General features: G+C 34.3%; 1 protein-coding gene across 1 annotated transcript in view; it reads right to left on the reverse strand.

The window, feature by feature from the left end:
• The window catches only part of GLP2R (glucagon like peptide 2 receptor), a gene marked incomplete at its 5' end in the record, with an annotated part of 80,331 nt that overhangs the window by 33,876 nt on the left and 26,158 nt on the right, over positions 1-20,297 (reverse strand). Inside the window, 6 exons of the mRNA XM_031965546.1 lie at positions 3,506-3,575; positions 9,893-9,953; positions 10,685-10,844; positions 13,235-13,388; positions 15,435-15,541; positions 19,716-19,837. Coding sequence (XP_031821406.1) covers positions 3,506-3,575; positions 9,893-9,953; positions 10,685-10,844; positions 13,235-13,388; positions 15,435-15,541; positions 19,716-19,837 — 674 coding nt within the window. The remainder of the gene's footprint in view (positions 1-3,505; positions 3,576-9,892; positions 9,954-10,684; positions 10,845-13,234; positions 13,389-15,434; positions 15,542-19,715; positions 19,838-20,297) is intronic.

Raw genomic sequence — 20,297 nt, forward strand, 5'->3', positions numbered from 1 at the left:
TTCTCTAATTGTTCTGGTTCAGTTTATAATTATCAGCTCAAAACTCAGTCCTGCAAAACCTCCCCTCCCTCTTTATCAGAATATTTGATAAGGATAAAAGATCTTATGTTTTAGAATATCAGAATGCCTCTCCCCATCCCAAACTATCGGAATGTCAGATACTATCTTATCAAGATGCCTCTCCCCATCTCCGCGGTTCCTCCCCCCATTAGGTCATCCCATCTCTGGAGGCACATCCCACCCTGTCAGAGCCCCGTTCCCACTCTCAGCACCCTGACTCCCCTGTCTCAGTTTATCCCCTGAGTCTGAACCATTGTATATAGGTCATTGTTTGCTGGATTCTTGAAGATGATAGTCTCATTCAGTCCCGAGACCAAACCATGGATCCATTTGGTTCAAGTAAATCTCTCTGCCTCAGTTTCTCCAGCATTACAATAGTTTTCAGTTAGGACTCTCCAAACCCATCTTCTTCTCTCCTGCATAACATTAGTAGCAGAAATCTCAAGCAAGACTTCTGCAGCGGTCTTTTATGTATTTCCTTAACAAACAGTTGCAAATATATCAGATAAGGAAGCAAGCTAACCTGTTTGCTAATTTTTTAGATTCTATAAAAAAACCCTATGTCCTTTTGTTTGGGACCATGTAATTTTGATACTGATCTCATGTGGACAAAGTTGACTTTAAATAAATTCTCCAATTGCAAATTGATATTTTTCTGTGTCTCTATATCTTGGCACAACAATAGGGCAAGGCCTTTTTTGTATGTGAAAAGTGTGGTAGTTTAAAGGGGCAAGGGAAAAGCTTTTATTTGTTGAAAACTGATGAAATATGAATATAAAAAAAAAAGCATTTTCAAGGATACAAGTTGAGGAGGATGATTCTGAAACCACTGTGGTTCCTGAATTAATATGCATGTAACTCTTATAAAACATAAAAGGAAAAATATCACAAAATAAAAAATCATAAATGTTTGAAAACCAGAGGATGATTATTAAATAAGTATTGTTGATTTAGTCAATTTTTAGCTTATAAATGAAAAATGAGTTTCTCAATACCAGAATACTCAGATTTAAACCATTGAAAGCTGGTTTTTTTCCCTTCCCTTTCTTTCTCTTCCCTTCCCTTCCCTTGCCTTGCCTTGCCTTCCCTTCCCCAAGGGAAGGCTCTTGGCAACATTTTTAAGTGGCTGAGCCAGTATAGATATAGATCTGCACTGATAAAAAGTTTCTTGTTCTTTTTTGTCCTTCATTCTCAAAGATGACCAAAAGATCAAAGAAATAATGCCATGACATGCAAATGAATTGGATTTAAGTGAGGGTAAACTGTACAAAGTTACCAATCTCACATTCCCCTCTGTAGTGGGGGTCCAGTAGCAACATATAGATTAGGATGATGATCTTCTATGCAGTGGGAGAATTGACCTTTTAGAGCTAAGATCTTAGTTTAACTGAGACAATGTCCAATATGTGATTCATTCTAGGTAAGAACTGAGGCAAAAAATGCCCTCTTTTACCTAGTTCCACTTTTCTCTCCCCCCGCCCCCCCAAAAAAAAATCCATCTGGGAGGGGAAGACCCTTGTGATTTCTGGCCAAAATAGAAATAATTACTATTATATTCACTCTGAGTCAATCTTGTTTGTTGTTTGTTTGTTTTTTGAGATTGAGTCAAGCAATCTACTAGCCTCAATTCTTTCAATAGAATCTTTCATTAGCCTTAATTCTTTCAGTAGAATCTTTCAGGGATTATAAACATGCACTATCAGACACTCAGATTCCAAAATTCATTGTTCCATTTACTTGCATGTTCCTTAGCTCTGATTTTACTTGTTATGTAAATTTCATTACTGGTTCTATTTCATTGCTCCAGAAGGAAGTCAACTTAGTTTTTGGATAAGGATCTCACATTTAAAGTACCAAGTTGCTATTTATAGATAAAAACTAAGTGATTCTTAATGAAGTGGATTGTGGTTCCTTTAAGAAACTATTTCCTATTGATTTGTGATTTCTTTCAGATTACTCCCAGCCCCTCCTGGCTCATGCATTGTCAATTCAGGAAGCTAGGACCTTTGATTCACAAATCCTGGTCAAAAGCACCCCTTTGAATTCCAATAAGAGATCCAGGCTTATCCCAGCCCCCATGTATCTAAGCCAACTTGGGCTGGCCCAGCCCCCATTCTAATGATCTGCTTGGGTTTCCCAACCCCCACCAAGACAAGCAATATAATGAGCTTCCATCAACTAAGGCTTTTGTAGATGGACCTTGGCAGTTGCCTTTACAACTCACTGGAATACTGTTTCTAATGCTATCTTCTTTTTACCCTCACCTATTTCCTTAGCCAGACTTTAATCTTACTTCCAATCCCCATAATAAACCTCTTTTATCAATCTAGGTTTTCAGGTCTGTAAATTCCTTTACAGGGAACTTTTTGCACCTCCAGAAGGGAGTTCCCCAAACTCCCTACCCTTGTGCCGAATCCCAAGGGATTCAGAGGAGCCAAACCTACCATGAACCCCAAACCTGCCCCTAGACCTTATTTAACTCCCTGATCACCAGAAACTCTAATTTCATTTGGGTACCCCAAATCTAAACCTCATCATTAGTACCCTCTGATCCACTTTATTGGATCCTGGGCTTCTTCTGATTGGTAAGAATTTATCTGATCCACCCTAGATGCTGAACCATCATTTTCTGATCATTTTCATGCCATGCTGCTACCACTCTTTCTAACTATATCTCAGAATACAGAAATCACATCAACAACACCACTCTGTAGGGTTTCTACTTCAAAACTCTGCTTCCTTAAAACTAGGTTCCCCAGTAGTGATTACTTGATCCTTGGGCTTCCTTTGGAATATAATACTTTATTTTCATAAAAATGAATTGCTCAAAAAAAAAAAAGTTTAAGTAAAACAATAAAAACTTAAATACTGTACAACCTTTAGAAGAGTTTCTTAATCTTGTTGTATCATAGACCCTTTGGAAATCTGGTGAAACCCAAGGATCCTTTCTCAGAATAATGTTTTTAAATGCATAAAATAAAATTCAGAACATTATGAAAAAAATCAAGTGTGAGTGAAAATAAAGACATCCTTTCTTTCTAATTTGTGGAATCGCTGAAATCTGTATACAGACCTGCTTTAAAGCAAATTACTAATGAAAAGAAAATTCCTCTACACACAAGTAGAATCTATCCTTTACATATTTGACCTTCTAATACTCTTACCTTTTTGCTAACTTTCTCCTCTGACCACAAGATTTATCAGAAAGTAAGAATTGCCTCTCCAGGCTTTAAAAAAGTTAAATCCTCTTTCCATAACTTCAGCCTCTTCTGGCATTTTCCCTTAAGGAATAAGAGAAATCACGTCTAATCTGATTTCATCATATCCACCAGATTCCAAAAGATTCTTGTCCATGCTCAGCCCTTCATGAGGCACTGAACATTCTGAGCTAAATGATTAAAAGAAGAAAATTACTGGGCAGAGAAGAAAAGAATATGGTCCTTACTGTAATTGAAAGTAACATAGGTCCTCTGATGATCCACCAGATTTTCATATTTTTGTTTGTCCCCCAGCATCTATGAAGAAATAGTACACAGAAGGGTAAGCTTAGAAGTGGGGAAGATATTAAAAGAAAAAAAAATTTCCTTGTCTCCTAGATACTACATCACAGAGTCTATTTTCTACAACCAACTGTATAAAGCAAAGCATTTATGCTTTTCAATATTAAGGAAAGACAATGTGTAGTTTTGAAGAAGACTCTTCCATTTTACTGACACGGGCCAAAGGTTGGCTATATGTGGAGGAGACTGGAAAAGGATTGCTGTCCAAAAGCTATAAGGTGTGTGGGTGAAATTGACTTTAGAGACAGGGAAAGAATCCTCACAGCCTGGCCAAAGTGACAGAAGTGGGAATAAGGATGGGACATGGAGGTCTTTTTAAGATAATGAGGAGGATAATGATGATGCTCCCTTATGTTCAATTTAGTAAATAATTTCAATTCAATTCTGCAAGAATTTTTTAAGGGCCTATTATTCACAAGGCCAATGTGCAGGATGCCAGGGAAAGTAAAATTTTCAATTTCACAGTTATTGCCCCTAAGGACCTTACAATAGGAGAAAGAGGGAATGATTTGATTCAATTCAAAAAGTATTTATTAAGAGCCTACTATATGCTAGGCATTATACTAGGTATCAGGGATACAAAGATAAATTTGAAACAGTCTCTCCTCTGAAGGAGCTTCTTCAGAAACAGAGGGACTATTTCAAATTTGTCTTTGTTAAGCCTATGGGGTTCAGCCTATAACTAAGAATCACAGAGATTCTAAGGGAAGTCATAAAGTAGTTAATCTGCCCATCACAGTAGCAAAGGTTGAATTGATTCTTGATTTCTGAGAAAGAGATGGAGAAGTGGTATAAGGAAGGAAAAAATGAATAGAGCTATAGCAGGGCAAATTCAAGAATCACTATAGGTATCACCTTGGTCTGAGAAGGAGCTTGACTTGGCTATGATAGTTCAGCTAATGAATGTTAGAGGTGGGATTAATTGTAATATTCTGACTAGATTTCTGGAGGTGCTCTGAATGGGTCTTGGTTTCAGCAAAATAATCACCATGAGAATAGTAAGGAATAAAGTCCAAAGTCTTCATTGTCTCCTTCGCCTGGGGCTGGGTTAGCTTTCTGGAGGACCTTCAGATGGGTCTTGGTCTTAGTGGAGGAGTGAAGGAGACAGGACAGCCACCATGATGGTCTTTGTCTTCAAGTCTGTCCTTTAGCCTTCAGTCCTCTGTCTTCTCTATTTATCTCAGAGTCTATCTTCCCTCCCAGATCTCATAGCTCTTATATACTCTATTATAAGTATATCATCATGGGTATCAATCTTGTAGAATAGGTGTCAACTTGTAGAACTATACTAAATACATGTAAACTAGAGAGAGAATCATTATCTCAATTCTACTGAGTTAACACCTTGTTGTAAGATTACTTGTTTCAAGTACACTTGGCCCTCTACAGTTAATACCCAGATATTCCTGAGCCACAAGTCTAGCACTTCATTCCCTAAAACATGATACTGAGTACCTGGTAAAGATTTTGACTTTGCCTTGATATATATATATATATATATATATATATATATATATATATATATATATATATTTTTTTTTTTTTTAATTATGTGACCTTAGGGAAATAAACTTCAGTTTTCTCATCTGCAAAATGTAAAATGTCCGAGTCCTCTTCCAGGTCTATGAAGCTATAAATAAGGGAAAGCATTCCATGTGAAGGAAAAATTATAATCTGAGGCAGTAAGCAATATAACATGTTCATGTGACAATAAAAAAGAGACAGAAGATAAGGTCTAAAGAAATACTGCAAGATGAGATTTTGAAGGACTTTTAAAGTCAGACAGAGAAGTTTGGAAGTTATTAGTGTAGGTAATGAGGAATCTGTAGGAGAGAATATGGTGGATTGGAAGATGAAGAACTTGGAGAAGGATGACCATTTTAGAGGTTTTTATAGTAGTCTGGGTGTGAGGTTATGAGGGATGGGACAAGGGTAGTGCCCTTGCAAATGGAGAAGAAAAAACAAAACTGAGGGCCATTCTTATGGAAGTTATAGTTTAACATCTCCATCCTGGAAAGAATTAATCTGACACTATTTCTCCTTCTATAAAATTAGGTATCTCTGTGACACCTTCTAGCTCTGATATTCTGTGGTATATGCTCACACTTCTCATAGTGTGGTCCAGGGATCTCTAGAAGTCCCTAAGATATTTTAGGAAGATTTGCAATGTCAAAACTATTTTTTAATAGTACTAAGACATTTTAATTTCTAACATGTTAAATATCAATAGGAAGGAAGGAAAGAAGGAAACAAGCGTTTATTAAATGCCTACATGTGCCCAAGGCATTGGCTAAACATTTTACAAATATTACCTCACTTGATTCCCACAACAAATTGGAAAATAAGTGCTTTTATTATACCTATTTTACGGGAGGCCAAGTCAAACAGAAGTTAAGTGATTTACCCAGAGTCACACAGCTTATAAGCATTTGAAACTGAATTTGAACTCGGGTCATCCTGACTCCATGTCTAACATTCTATCCAAAGCTTTGGCCCTGAGACCAAAAAGATTGAGAAAACATTGGTATGTGGCAATTTTTGGAAGAAAAGGGAAAGTTTTCATCAAAACAGAAAATACCTCATGTCTTCCCTTAGTCTTCTTACTGTTGTCAGGGTACTTAAATGCTCCCACCCATCTGGTACAACTAGGTCAGAGTGACTAAATCAACTGGCAGCAACAGCTTCTGAAGTTCTCAATCTACAGATGGTAAGGGGTCAGAAGAAGATTGAATGGGTCCCTTTGCTAGCACTGATTGTAGTAACTGTTGCATTGCCCATACATACATCTGAGTGGTAGTTCTGGGTAAAAAGGAGCACTAGCACACAACTAGCTCAAGGCTGTAAGGGAGTAAAGAACTTGATCATAGTTCCCAGGCAGAAAAGAGTGCTTGTAGTCACACACAGACCAGAGTACAAACCAGGACTGTAGTAATCACAGTTATCTGTAGATCATACCACCTTGGAAGAAATAAAAACATACAGATGGCCAGAATTAACTGAACAAAGATCTGAAGCTTTAACCCTGGGAGCAGAGCCCAACTATAACACAGAGTTAAAAGCCAAGAAAAAGGGTGGCAAAATGAGCAAATAAAAAAGAACTAAATTATAAAAAGTTGTTCAGATGACAGGGAAGATCAGAACACAAACTCAGAAAAAAGCAATAAGTCAAAACTGCTGCTTCTGAGCCTCAAAGAAAAATCTGAATTGGTCTCAGGCCCAAGCTAAATTCCTGGAAGAACTCAAAAAGAATTCTCAAAAGGAGAAAAAAAAGGAGAACTCAAAAGAATTCAAAAGGAATTTTAAAAATCAAATAAAAGAGATAGAATAAAAAGTGGGAAAAGAAATGAGAGTGAGGCAAGAAAATAATGGAAAAACAGTCAGAATCTTGGCAAAGGAAGCACACAAATCCACTAAAGAGAATTCCTTAAAAAGCAAAAATGGCAAAATTAAGGGAAAAGAAATATGAAAATTCATTGAAGAAAAGAATTCCTTAAAAAAGATAAATTGGCCAAATGGAACAGAGGCACAAAAACTCATTGAGTAAAATAATTTTTTAAAAATTAGAATAGAGCAAGTAGAAATTAATGATTGATTCCATGAGACATGAAGAGGCAAAAAGAAATCAAACGAATGAAAAATAGAAGAAAATGTGAAATATCTTATTGGAAAAACAACTGAGCTGGAAAATAGATTGAGGGGAGATAACTATTGGATTGTTTGAAAACTAAGATGAAAAAATATATTCTAGACATCATCTTTTAAGAAATTATCAAGGATCATAACATACTTCAACAACAGTACTATATGATGATCAATTCTGATGGACGTGGCCTTCTTCAACAATGAGATGAACCAAATCAGTTCCAATAGAGCAGTAATGAATTGAACCAGCTTCACCCAGTGAAAGAATTCTGGGAGATGACTATGAACCACTACATAGAATTCCCAATCCCTCTATTTTTGTCTGCCTGCATTTTTTATTTCCTTCACAGGCTAATTGTACACTATTTCAAAGTCCAATTCTTTTTGTACAGCAAAATAACTGTATGGACATATATACCTATATTGTATTTGACTTATGCTTTAACATATTTAACATGTATTGGTCAACCTGCCATCTGGGGGAGGGGATGGAGGGAAGAAGGGGAAAAGTTGGAACAAAAGGTTTTGCAACTGTCAATGCTGAAAAATTACCCATGCATATATCTTGTAAATTAAAAGCTATATAAAAAAATAAAATGGAAAACTTCCCTGATACTCTAGAACTAGAGGATAAAATAGAAATTAAAAGAATTCACCAAGCACCTCCTGAAAGAGATCCTCAAAAGAAAGCTCCAAGGAATAGAATAGCCAAATTCTGGAGTTCTCAAGTCAAGGCAAAAATATTATAGACAACCAGAAAGAAACAACTCAAACATAATAAAGCCATATTCAGCATAACACAAGATTTATTATATATTACAGGATCAGAGGCCTAGGAATATGATATTACAGAGGGCAAAGGAGCTAGGATTATAATCAAAGATCACTTCCCCAGCAAAACTGAAGGTAAAAATGCACTGAAATAGAAGACTTTCAAGTATTCCTGATGAAAAGGCCAGACATGAATAAAAAATTTGACTTTTAAATACAAGATTCAAGAGAAACATAAAAAGGTAAACAGGAAAGGGAAATCATAAGAGATTTTAAAAGATTAAATTTTCTTACATGGGAAGACAATACTTTCAGTTCCTAAGGACTTTCTCATTATTAAGACAGTTAGAGGGGATATACATAGACAGAAGGCATGGGTGTGAGTTGATTATGATGGGATAATATCTTTAAAAAATAAAATTAAGGGGAAAGAAAGAAGAATGCACTAGGAGGAGAAAGGGAAGTTAGAATGGGTTAAATTATCTCACTTAAAAGGTGTGCAAGAACTTTTATAGTGGAAAGGAAAATGGAGAAAGTAGATGGGAACACACAAATCTTAATTCTCATCAAAAATTGACTCAAAAGTGATGAAGAATGAAGTGATCAAAACTAGAACAATTGTATGTAGTAACAGTGTTATTGTAACAATGATCAATTGTGAAAGATTGAGCTTCTTTGATCAACAATAATTCTAGTCAATTCAAAAGAAGTCATGGTAAAAAGTATAAAGTTATCAAGCTTACTTGTCAAATGAAAAAAATGCTTTAAATTTCTTTTGATTAGAGAAATACAAATTAAAACAAATCTGAGGTACCACTCCATACCTTTCAGATTGACTATTATCATAAAAAAGGAAAATTATCACAAAAAGGACAGCTATTGGAGGGGATAAGGAGAAATTGAGACACTAATGCACTCTTGGTGGTACTGTGAACTAATTCAACAATTCTAGAGAACAATTTGGAATTATGCCCAAGGGGCTATAAAGCTCTGTATACCCTTTAACCTAGCATTATTGAATGCTCCTAAGTCTGTATCCCAAAGAGATTTTTTTTAAAAGGAAAAGGGCCTATAGGTACAAAATTATTTGTAATATCTCTTTTAATAGTGGCAAAGATTTGGAAATTGAGGGGATGTCTATCAATTGGGGAATAAGTAATCAAATTATGATATGTGATTGGAATGGAACTTTACTGTATTACAAGAAATATCAAATAGGATGCTCCCAGAAATACCTGGAAAGACTAATATGAACTGACACAAAGTGAAATGAGCACAACTTGGAGAACTTTATATACAGCAATAACAATATTGTATAATAATCAACTGTGAATGACTTAGTCTCAACAACACAATGATTCAAGACAATTCCAAAGATTTATGATGAAAAATGCTACCCATCAGAAAGAATTGATGTAACCTTAATGCAGATTTTAACCTTTTTTTTGTTGCTGTTGTTCACTTTCTTTATTTGTTTTGTTGTTTGGGGAGTGGGAGTAGGTTTGATCTGTGTTTTCTTTCACAATATGACTAATATGGAAATGGTTTACTTGTCTCCTGGATGAGGGGAAAAGAATAGAGGGAAAGAATTTTGAATTCAAGTTTTTAGAAAATGATGCTAAAAATTGTTTTAGGGGAAAAATAAAATATTAAATATATTTTTTAAAAGATAGGTAACAGGAAACAGGATGTGTAAGTATAGGTAGGCCTTAAACCCAGGTTTGGGCATAGCAGACTTGACTGTCTAGCATAGGTAGAGGAAGGGCAAGTAGCTAGGCAGTTTTTGTTACATAAAGTATGATAATCTTATCCTATTCCAGCATGGAATAGTACAATGTACTCATTAGCTATATACATACCCTGTGTTCTCCAGTTGTGCTCGAGTAATACACCAAGGGACAACATACAAAACAGGAAATGCTGAGGAGAAAACACAGGAGGAATTTAAAAGATTTAAGACCAAGTCAATTGTTTGCCATTTTAGCCAGCCAGGACCAACAGCATCAGCTCAAAATATAAGAAATGCCTAGGGCCCACAAGACTTTTCCCCTCCACCCATTCTTTGTGCAATGGAATTGGATGACTCCTGAACTAATAATAATATCCTGAGACAAAGCTCTGGATATCTTTCAGTAGAAACTGGATAACTCTATCAAGGATGATGTAGGTAAAACAGTGAAGTTAGACTGGATGATTTCTATGACCACTTCCTAGACCTAATATTCTATGATTCTTTGTGGGGTTATCCAAAATTAATTCTTAATTACATGACAGATATGTTACAACTCAGTGGTCGATCAAAGAAGGAGATAGATACCCAGTTACCCCTTCAAAATAAGGGGAAAATGTAAAGGAGACATTAAAGTTGCCTAACAGTGTACATCTCTTTGTGTAGGTCAATACTAGAGTCATTTTACCAAAAGTCCTGAAGTCTTTCTGGGGGAAATATTAGTATCTGAACTTGTCCTTAATGACCATCTAATGAACATTGGGTGTTCAGAATTTTTTTTTTAACCAACTTCATTCTTGTCTGTGGTATTTTCTCTCTATATATCCTAAATTCTCTGTATATATCCTAAATCAGTAGACCATTTTAAAATCTCATTCTCCTAAATTTCAGTGGCAAAAATCTGGACACATGGTTTACTTACCCCAGCCTAGCAAAATATATCTGGGTAAGAGACGTTTCTGTGATAGCACCAAAGGTCCCAATAGTGTGTGCAGATATATACCTTCAACTAAAAGCCATGAATAATTGGCTCCAACAAAGTAGTGCACAAGAACTTGTGCAGTCCGACAAGTAGATAAAGACTATACAAGGAAGGGAGAGAGATGTTAGTTTTTATCTCAGTGTCAGAGAAAGCTCTGGCAATGTGCTCATTAGCATTAAGATAAACAACTGGACTTCTCAAAAATTATTTTTATTTTCCCTGTTTACATGTTAAAAACTTTTTTTTGTTTACATGTACATTCATTTTTTACATATTTTCATATGAGATATGGAGAGAGAAAAATCAGAACAAAAGGGAATAATCATGAGGGGGAAAAAGGTGAAAACAGTATGTGTTAATCTACATTCAATCTCCATAGTTCCTTCTCTGGATGCAGATGATATATAACCCGAATTTCAACTCCACTCCACCTCTGTTACCTACTACTGGTATGACCAGTAGACAACTGGCAAGACAACTAACCTCTCTGAAAAACTATCTTAATTTCTTTTAACTCTGAATTCTTTGATCATTTTAGCTTATTTCTCTCTAACTCCAAACTATCTACCTCTCCAGATCAATTCTAAATTATAAATGCATACATACATTTGTATACATACATGCACATATGTATGTATATGTGCATTATTTATCCACCTTCCTGCTTTTATCCAAAAAAAGCAGTGATGAATGAAAAATCCCAAGAGACAGAGTTTCTGGATAATCAGTAATCAATTTATTAATTAGGCTAGCTAATAATCAATAAAGTAAAATTATTGGTCTCTCCTGACAACCAAAGACTCAACCACAGATATCACCGAATGCTTAAATACCTTTGGAAAAGGAAGTGCCCTTTACAGGTAAAAATCAACCCTGATTGGTAAACAATTAATGAAGAGGTAGACATATTAATGAGCAGTAGGCTAAAAGTTTTCAGTTCCTGCTGAAACATGGTTCAATCAATGAGACTCAGCTGCCCAGCAATCTGAACAAAAGAATCCATCTCTATCCAGACCATTCTGGTTGATTTTCTCTTTCATGAACTGAGTTATTTCAATGGAAGAATGCAAATGTATGCATACATAGATCTGATATTTTAGGGCTGGAATTAATTTAGATTAGAATCAATTCACACCATAAAGTAAGACTTCCTAGTTGGGTGGGGTCCCATTCAAGAACTTGGAAAATGTGTTCCAAAGATTAGGCCAATCTCGGGTATCAGCCTTGTCCTTCAAAGACTGTATAAATGACATACAGTCATTTATAGGGGCTGGTGCCTGAATGAGAAAATAGAAGGAGGAAAAAAAAACTTTAATTCTAATATTTGGTCATTAATAACTTCTCTCAAATCATCAAAGGTCATGAACAATGGAAGGAGGGGAAGAAAAATAGATTCTTTGAATGAGAAGAACAATATTTCATAAATAATCATTGACTTTTGTTGTTTGAAACTGCTAGCACACCAAGCACTTTATAATGTGTTCCTAACCTACATATTTAATTTTAACCCACATTACCCTTGCCAAACTATAACTTATAAATATCACAAACATTCTTTTGATCTAAGATCTTATTGACACTCTTTCATCTGTTCTAGAAAACCTTTTCTCTCCTCCTACATCCTATTATGTCTACATTTGTCTCATTACTCAAAATCCATATCCTCTATAGCATCTTCCTTGATAATTACAACTTTTTATAGATCAATAGTTATGATATAATTGGGGGAAAGGGGAAGGGGAAAGTGTCCTGAGAAGGAACGGAACTTGAAGCCTAAAGACCTGCAATTTAAACACTAACTCTGCAGTTTACTAATGTATATCTTGGGACAAATCACTTAAACTTGAAAAGACTCGCTTTTTATATCTATAAAATCATAGGATTAAATCTCTATTCCTTACCAGCTATGATCTTCTTTTTTTTTCTTTTTTTTTTTTTTTTTTAATTTAATAGTCTTTTATTTACAGGTTATATGCATGGGTAACTTTACAGCATTAACAATTGCCAAACCTCTTGTTCCAATTTTTCACCTCTTACCCCCCCCCTCACCCCCTCCCCTAGATGGCAGGATGACCAGTAGATGTTAAATACATTAAAATATAAATTAGATACACAATAAGTATACATGACCAAAACGTTATTTTGCTGTACAAAAAGAGTCAGACTTTGAAATATTGTACAATTAGCTTGTGAAGGAAATCAAAAATGCAGGTGGGCATAAATATAGGGATTGGGAATTCAATGTAATGGTTTTTAGTCATCTCCCAGAGTTCTTTCTCTGGGCGTAGACCAGCTATGATTTTCTATGATTGTTGTCTAGTGAAGAATCATCCATATTATATATTTAGTACCTCATTATGAATCTTTTCATATACATGCTAGATTGCTATCTCCTTGATATTTCGTATTCTTCATAGGACCTACCTTGAGTGACTTACATAAAATAGGTACTTAATTAAGTTTTTTAAAGATGGTAATGGTGTAAGTTACCTCTGACATATAGGACATCCATCCATTTTCATCATCTGGTCTTTTTGAGTAGGAATCTTGAATAATGATATCCTTCATCAATATAGACAGAGCCCGAAGCATGAAGGAACCAAACAAATTCATGTGGATATAGTTACGAGTACAGTGAATTCTTCTAATGGAGGAAGCAAAAACATGAATGGCCTTAATAATGACTCAGTTCCTTCCAAGAGATACTCTCTTATATAATATTGAACCTCCTAAGCATTCAATCAAAAAGTATATATTAAATATCTACTATGTGTAGTATACTGTTTTACATGCTGGACATAGAAAGAAAGGGTCCCTGACCTCATAGAACTTATATTTTATTAGAGATATAATGTGTAAATGTGATTGACAGATAGCTTGACTGACTAAAAGGGTCATTTTCCTCATGATTTGAGTCTATATGTTTTGGCAAGCCAGTTCAGAAGGCTAGTAGTAGAACTAGGGGTTGGGTGGAGTAACTTGCTCAATTCTCACATGGTTTCAAAAATTTCTATTTCTATTTTATGAAATGGAACCTGCTCTAGAGTCCAAAAGATGTATTTAAAAGATGAGGTTTTGGCTTGAAATAGATAAACCTAAAGATAGCAGGGAGAGATCACTTCAGTGACACATTTAGTTGTGAGACCCATCATTAAAGCTTGAAGGTTATGTTTATTTACTGGGAAGTTTGTGATAGGAAGAATGAAGAGAAAGAAAGACTGGACCAAGTAAGATTCAGAGCAGTGTCCCCCATCCCAGGTACTGTTTTTTTTTTTTTTTCTTTTTTTCTTTTACTTATTTTATTCTGAACTTAAGAAATAAAACAAACATTTCTATAATATAGTATAATAGGGGAAAAAATGCACATGAAGCTACAAATCTATTATGTACAACATGCTATTTCTTTTAAATATATAATAGTTGTCATGTAACTTTCTTTTTTTCTTTTTTCCCCCTTTCTTCCCAATGAGAAATTTTAAACACAATTAGACTCTGGTTAATATCAGAGATTGAAAAATAACATGGGAATAGATCTAGTTACAAAAAACCAAAGGGATCACTCTGAAGAATCATCTACAGATTTTATCTTTTCTGGAGAGATTTAAATCCAGTGCAAATCAAATTGACTTTAGAATGCATTGTTTCCAATAATCGTGTAACATAATTATTTCATAAATTTAACTTCATAGATACATAAAGCTCTTTATCTATCCATATAGAGCTGGATGGGACATTGAATCACAGGATCATAGTATTTAAAGCTAAAAAGAATCTTAAATACTACCTAGCCCAGAATCTTCATTTTATAGAGGGGCAAATGGAGGCCCAGAAAAGAACATGATTTGCTCACAACCATGAGTGAGGCTAGAGGACAAATTCTTGTCCTCTAGAATATGCCTTTTGATTTCCAGTCCAATTATTTTTTTTTTACTGTATTGCACTCTGTGTCATTACAAAGTTGAGACTAAACAAAGGTCTTTCTCAGGTAATTTGGAGAATCATTTATGACTCTGGGGATCTACTGTTTATTGTTAAGACGACTGAATGACTCATACAAAGAATTCCACTATGAATCCCCACTCTTTCCTCTGTGACCTCTACTCCTGACTCTCTGTACTTCTTTCCCTATCATGTCTCAGCAGCATTCTCATCCTAAAAGATCTCTTTACCCCTTTGACATGGAAATTCTTCTGCCCCTGTACCCCCTTTCTCTGCTTGGTCAGTTCTGCCCAGAACTTTAATTTCAAAGAAGGGCCCAGATCAGCTGTGTTGTTCCTTCATTCTTTTACAGACTCCAATCCTAATTCTCCAGATTTCTTCCTTCACCATGCCCCTTGTTGAAAATGTCTCTCTATCCACCTCCCTGCCATATAAACCCTACCTCCATCTCTCCATTCCCCTCCTCCCATATATACCCTTCTGCTTCTTTTAAGATTTCTTTTATATGTTGTCTTTTCCTATTAGAATGCAACTTCTTCCCATGAAGGGACTGTTTTTATTTTTATTTCTAAGAACTTGATAAATATTTGTTGACTTGAATCTCAAAGTCTACCATGAATTTTTCAATAGACTTGTCCCTTTCTAGAGATTTTCTCTGAGATCAGTCAGATAACTCCAAATAGTAATATAACAAAAGAAGACAAACATATATATTTAGTTATGCTCCCCCAAAATAGGAAATCTCACTTACCTGAGACACAGAAGAATGATAAGAGCTAAGAAGAGGGAAATAAGTGAGAGAGAATATCCCAGGGTGTATATTATCTGCAAGGTTGAAAGCAATGTGTAGCGCTCGTCCTGTGTATGGGGATAAAGACAATGAAGATTAATGGTAAGTGATAAATGGAATTTTGACCTCATTGTAAGTCTGTGTATCCTCCTCCCCAAATCTCCTTTGTCCTAAGGTAAAAGAAAGAGTCCTGGGGATCATTGATGTTTGTTGTTGATCAAACTCTTTGAGAGGAGGAAATCAACAATCACAAGTGGAAGAACATAACACAACAGTGTAAGAGAAGACATTATGTATAATTGGAGATACACATTAGATCTAAAGCTGTTTTCACGCATTCTGGATATTCTGAAGTAATATCCCATGTTTCCCCAAATACTACAAAAGATTCATATGTGCTAAAAGGTAGGAGAATTATGATAGGGTATTCATGCTGCTAATAGTATAAAGACATTTTAATGATCTAGAATTTGCTAAGAATACTTTATAAATTCTTGATTTGCCTTAATAGTAATTTCATCTCTAGCTTTGGTGAGGAAGCAGTTAGGCGTACTGTTACTATAGACTTAACTTGGACCAATGAAGAACAACCTTATTGGTAAAGTAGAATTACAAAGAACTTTGAGAGACTATACCCATATAATCTTGGAATACATAATAGTTAAAAAAAAAAAAAAAGAATCCTCCACATCATCAATCATTTATCTAAATTTTCAGAAGACTGATTTTATTCTTACAAAAATTCTTATAAAAAATTTAACTGATATCTTTTATTATATCACCTACCTTTTCTGATATTTCTTTCTTCTTTCTTGAGCCCCTTCCAGAAATCAAAACTTAGAACCAAGATTTTAAAAGGGAGGGGGGAAGCAAAACTAAGCAATATCTCAACCAATTCTAATATTATATTCCACACCCAAAGTTCCCATTTCTACTAAAGACTGAGGGAAATACATTTTATTCTTTGTTCTTTGGAGTAAAGCTGGGTCATTACAATTTCATAATGTTTATATATTTTCCTTCATGTTCTACTTACTTTACTTTATATCACTTTATATGTCTCCTCATATATTTATATGTTAATTATATTTATGTTTCTTACAGGACAATAATATCTTATTCATATATTTATATGTTAATTATATGTATGTTTCTTACAGGACAATAATATCCTATTATGCTCATATAAAATACTACAATATGTTTAGCTGTTTCCCTTTTAATAGACTTAGGGATAAATATTTACCAGTGGGATCTCTAGGGCAAAAGATATGGATATTTTAGTCACTTTGTTAGCAAATTCCAAATTATAGGAACCGTTTTCAATATATTCAGAAAAAATGCCTATGAACCCACAGCAAAAGAAATAGAGTATAACTCACAATGGAAGGGAGAAGGTAAGCAATATGTTCTGAGAAAAAAGCTTTGAATAACAAAATTAGAAAAACATTCATATATAACTTCAGATTTTTAAGGGTATATAAAAAAACAAAAGATGAAAAGGAACATACACAAAGATGGCAAAAGAGGGTAGAAACTTGGCTGTGGTGGATATAACCTCTGACCTGCAACCAATGCTAATTTATAATGAAACAAAACAGAAAAATGAACAGCTAGATTTCCTGCTTAGGTGTGATACCATCTGCCAAGAAAGAGGTGAATTTCTTCATTTGCTATTTTACTTTGCTCTCTTTAGCAGAATTCTTGAGGAAGGGAAAAACAGATATATAGAAAAAAATTATAGCTCCAAAAAAAAGATGAGGAGTAATAAGAAAGGTTTGGAAGAATCCTAGTCTCTGGACCTGAACAATTATATTTCAAGATTTTCAAGGTATATGTAGATATAAATTCAGAATCACTATCTATAATCTCTGATAGATAACTCTGAAAAATTTCAGTCTTCTACTTGGCAAATATCAGAAAATTTAAAATTGCTTTAAATCTCACTTAAAGTCAGAAAGCAACATGGGAGGGGAAGGTTAAGGAGGAGATGAAGAGAAAATATTTTTTACTTTTTGACCTTAAAAGTTTAATGTCAACCAACTTTTTTTGCTGACTCATATAGAATATTAGAGCTAAAAAAGAACTTTAGAGATCATCTACTCCAACTCATTTGTTTTTCAAATATAAGAGACTACAGGGGAACAGCTCTACCACTGTCATGTAGCAAATCTACATGTGGTCTAGGGTATTCCAATCTCATCTACTGGTTACTCTTTGGCCTGCTACTTGACTTGTTCACATATTTAATTTTATCATTCAGATCTCTAAGGAAATCCAAAATTATTTTTGTATATTTCCTCATCGATATAATTTCACCATATCTTTCAATAAATCAGTTAAGTCAGTATCCCCATCCATGTTTATCAAATATTATTTAACTTTCTCCATGTTATTTATATTATTTTTATATTCAATTCCTCAGTTTCAAGTGATTTAATATGCTAGTTACCAAATAGACAATATATCAATAATAAAATCCATATTAAAATAGGGAATTTTTTTATAATTTTATCAATGAGAAAGATCATAGTCCTGAGTAATTTCAAACTATGTGTAAAGGTAAATGAGTTCACTCCTAAGAATACACTCCTACACTAATTCACTAATTATAAAAAATAAATGCTATTCATTAGAATCCCTTTTATCCTATTCAAGAAAGCTATAATAGTTTCGTTAAGAAAGACAATTTTCTCCATCTTCTTTATCTTTATCTTCTCCAGCTTTTCTCCTTCCATGACAGAAAAAAAAATCTTTTCAGCTTTGATCAAGACATAACTCATAATTATCTCCTCATAAAAATAATTTTATGTTTCCTCATAAAATAATATTTAAGAAAAATTTAATAAGAAAGAAGTTTTTCTTCATCTTCTTTTTCTCTATCTTTTCTGCATAGATCCAAGATAAATTTGAATACTCTAACTACATAGGGAGAAGAATCTAATAGATTGATAGTTGTAATTGTAACTCCTGGTTTTCTCCTTCTCCTAAAGAAAAAAAAAAAGAGGCTTTTGGAGTACAAAATAGAACATTATATCCAGAGACTTTAAGTGGCACAAAAAAATTACTTTTCAGTAGTTATATTCTCATCTATTATAATGTCAAGATCTTGCTATTAAAGATCTTTTTTTAAAAAAGCAAAGCAGCAAACTATGTCCAAAGTGCTATCAAACTATACATGCCCTTTGATCCAGCAGTGTCTCTACTGAGCCTATATCCTAAAGAAATCATAAAAAAGAGAAAAGCACCCACATGTGCAAAAAATGTTTATAGCAGCCCTTTTTGTACTGTCAAGGAAACTGAGGGCATCAGTCAGAGAATGGCTGAATAAGTTATGGTATCATTGTTCTATAAGAAAGGATCAGCAGGATGATTTCAGAAAAACCTGGAGAGACTTACATGAACTGATGCTAAGTAAAGTGAGTAGAACCAAGAGGACATTGTGCACAACAACAACAAGATTATGCAATGATCAATTCTTATGGACTTGGCTCTTTTCAACAATATGATGATTCAGGCCAATTACATTAGACTTGTGATGGAGAGCTTTCTTCACCCAGAGAGAGTGGGGACTACTATATCAAATAGTATTTTCACCTTTTTGTTGTTGTTTGCTTGCTTTTTGTTTTCCTTCTCATTTTTTTTCCCTTTTGATCTGATCTTTCTTGTCCAGCATGACAATTGTGGAAATATGTATAGAAGAATTACACATGTTTAACATATATTGGATTACTTGCTGTCTAGAGCAGGGGATAAGGGGGAAAGAGGGAGAAAAAAAAGTGGAATACAAGGATGTTTTTCAAGGGTGGATGTTGAAAACTAACTTTGCATATATTTTGAAAATAAAAAGCTATTATTTAAAATAAATAAAAAATAAAGCAGCTTATTGTTGCCTTTTTAAAAATTTCTGGTATGGTCAATCAAAAGTTCTGCTAGATTAATGATCTATAACAAGGAGTTTACTGTTCTATGAAAACTTTAATTTCCTCTTGCCGTATTAAAATATATTTAGTGAATTGCACATTGGTTATGATGATGAAAACCCTATACTTCTCCAAATTTGCATGTACATATGACTGTGTTTTATGGATTGTTAAAACATATTACAATGCTAGCCTACACTCACAAGCATGCATAGAGCCTATGCCTGCATCTCTGGGATGGACACAACCTAGTTGTATTAATAATTCAGGAGAGCAATAAAGAGATGGAGTTATTACCACTAAAAGGAACAAAGCTCACATTTTGTTTGAAGCTGAAGTTTTCAGAACATTCTGTGACATACTGCCAAATGTCTGTAGAGTTCTCCAGAGTCTGCCAAGTTCCCCCAGCCAAGCAATGTCTGTATATTCTTCCTGGGCTTTCTGAAAGTAAACAGAACTTTAGAAAAAAAAATCAATGCATACAACTTCATGTTTGCTTCAGATTTTTCAATCCCTACTATCATTCCCCAACAGAGGCATAGAAAATCTCAGAAAAGAATGTTTCTTATTTCTCTTCCAGTGGTTCATTAAAGTATCTGCTGGGTTTTTTTTTTTAATGTCATATATGTATATACATATAAACATACATATATATTTATACAGTTTATATATATACTTATTTATATACATATATGCATATATACACTTGCATTTGAATATTTATACATGTATGTATACATACATACATATTTTCCAAAGCTTCTAAATTCAGTAGCAAAAACCAAGTCCCACTAAGCTTTTCTGTGTTTGCCCCTCTGAGTAAGAAAGACATGTGAATTAAAAAGTCCCTTTTTTTGGAGAGAGAGAGATAATATAACCTCACATTTAAGTTTAGGGTTAT

This window comes from Sarcophilus harrisii, chromosome 4 (genome assembly GCF_902635505.1).
Source record: "Sarcophilus harrisii chromosome 4, mSarHar1.11, whole genome shotgun sequence".
Classification (NCBI taxonomy): domain Eukaryota; kingdom Metazoa; phylum Chordata; class Mammalia; order Dasyuromorphia; family Dasyuridae; genus Sarcophilus; species Sarcophilus harrisii.